Genomic DNA, 2385 nt, shown 5'->3' on the forward strand with positions numbered 1-2385 from the left:
TCTCTCTCTCTCTCTCTCTCTCTCTCTCTCTCTCTCTCTCTCTCTCTTACACACACACACATTACTTTCATACTTACATTTTTTCTAGATTTTCAGTTAAAATTGCTGTCGGATTATTATTTGAAGCACAAGATTTTTCAATTCTCCGTGCATCACTATTGCAATGATTTAACCCGAAATATTCTCAAATTTATTAGCATGTTTTTTTTGGCACGTTACCTTGGTAAAATTTATTTTAGCACTACGTGTTATCACTTCGTCTTTCCTATCATAACTGATTACCGCGTAAATCCGTGAGCAATGATTCCAAATGTGACAACTAAGATAAGTGACTAATTTTACTAGAAAAGTGAAGTTCAAACCGTTTCGTTTTCGACTGTACGTAAAATGAACGGCAACAAAGCATAAAAATATTTTTTTTCTAAACTCGTGAAAAGTTATGTTTAGAACAAATAGTTGCTTGTGTAACAATAGGAATCACGAGTTATTTTTCAAAATAACTAACGCGAGCAACAGTAAAAAGTTATTTTTGAAAAATGATTTTAATAAACCGAGAAAAACTTGAAGATTTATTTGTGAAATATAAAGCTTATTAGAAATAAACTTTATATTTCATAAATAATTTTCAAGTATTTTTTCTCAACGTAAATAGCCCACTAAAAGCTATTTTCAATAGTAGTTTATATTTAAATTTAAATCTTATTCTAACAGATATATATTTTTCTAACAGAAAAAACCGAGTCTGTTTCACACAATTACATGAAATCAGTACGTCAAAATTTATTTATTTAAAATTTCATATTTATTTTTATTTTAAATTTTAAATTTATTTTAAAAATCATTTATTTTAAATTTCATATTTTTACAGAAACAAATTTTACATTTTACGAGAGAGAGAAAAAAAGAAAGAGAAAGAGAGACAAATTTATTTTCTCTCTTTCTCTTTCTTTTTTTCTCTCTCTCGTAAAATGTAAAATTTGTTTCTGTAAAAATATGAAATTTAAAATAAATGATTTTTAAAATAAATTTAAAATTTAAAATAAAAATAAATATGAAATTTTAAATAAATAAATTTTGAAGTACTGATTTCATGTAATTGTGTGAAACAGACTCGGTTTTTTCATACATAGATACACAAAGAGAAATATCGTTGTCATGCAGCGAACACCTTAATTACAATAGAAAACTTTGAAACTTAAAATTGAAAATTTTGAAGATGAACTTAAAGCGAAGAATCGATTATACACATGTAACGCTGGTACAGCAAACGTGTAAAGCTTATACCTGCAATGTGCTCTTTACTTCCTGTTACTTGTTCTCTGTCTTTTTCTGACTTAAAACTTAAGGTTTGAATCGGAAACAGATAAAGAGAAAGAAATAGAAAACAAAGAACATATTGTAGATCAAGCTTTAAAGCATAAATCTGTCCGTTTTCGAAAAACTTCTGAAGTAGTGCGACAAGTTAGAGGGAAACATATATTTTCTTTCACTCTACTTATTGCACTAATCAGTTCGAAAATTTTAAAACAAACAGATCTATGTATGGACGCGTTCGGAAACGTCACCCGCGTGTACTCGCTGCATTGGAGTGAGAGAAATACGAGACCCAGACAGCACACAATATTTACAAAATATTTTAGAAATATAGATATTAAATATTTTATAAATATTCAAATATCCGAAATTTTTACAGGTATAAAAAAAATTACAATAAATATTTAAAAATATTTATGAAAAACATTTTTCATAACTACTTTTATGAAAAAGATTATGATTTATGAAAGAGATTTGTGATAAATATTTTTCATAAATATTTATCATAATCTTTTTCATACCTGAAAATCTCGTGCACATTAGAATATTTATAAAATATTTAATATCTATATTTCTAAAATATTTTGTAAATATTGTGTGCTGTCTGGGGAGTGAGATAAAAAAAGAGGAAGAGTACCGTATAGACTACTATAGACATAGAGTACTATATATAAAACCATTATATATGACACCCGGTGTACGACAAAAGCGAATCAACCGACTAGACGTTCTCCTATTTCTTCCTTTTTCACTACGAGCGATCTCCTTTTCAGAGCAAAAGTGTGCTTTCGAGGACAGCCCTAATAAGGACGATCCACTCGCGAGAGGACGATTTATTATTGGCGAGAATGATACGGTATACTCACCGCAGTCCATGTATGCGTAGCCGACGCATGATGAGTAACAAGAACATAAAACGGCGCAAAAGAGGACTGATGCAATCGCTCGGATCATTGTCGACGCTGCTTCTACGGCTTCCGTACAACAACTAATCAGCCGTCTCGAAGCACGCCACTGCGTCTCTCTCTCTCTCTCTCTCTCTCTCTCTCTCTCTCTCTCTCTCTCTCCCCC

At 30.3% G+C, this 2385-nt stretch overlaps 1 protein-coding gene across 1 annotated transcript in view; it reads right to left on the reverse strand.

The window, feature by feature from the left end:
• Nucleotides 1–2336, reverse strand: part of LOC116851034 (NPC intracellular cholesterol transporter 2 homolog a-like) — a 7938-nt gene extending 5602 nt beyond the window's left edge. Inside the window, exon 1 of the mRNA XM_032830026.1 lies at nucleotides 2181–2336. Within this exon, the coding sequence (XP_032685917.1) occupies nucleotides 2181–2268 (88 nt within the window). The 5' untranslated portion in view covers nucleotides 2269–2336. The remainder of the gene's footprint in view (nucleotides 1–2180) is intronic.
• Nucleotides 2337–2385: the final 49 nt, after the last annotated feature.

The sequence above is a fragment of the Odontomachus brunneus genome, unplaced genomic scaffold, assembly GCF_010583005.1.
Source record: "Odontomachus brunneus isolate Ranch 3 - 2012 unplaced genomic scaffold, Obru_v1 Obru_scaffold_164, whole genome shotgun sequence".
In the NCBI taxonomy this organism is placed as follows: Eukaryota; Metazoa; Arthropoda; class Insecta; order Hymenoptera; family Formicidae; genus Odontomachus; species Odontomachus brunneus.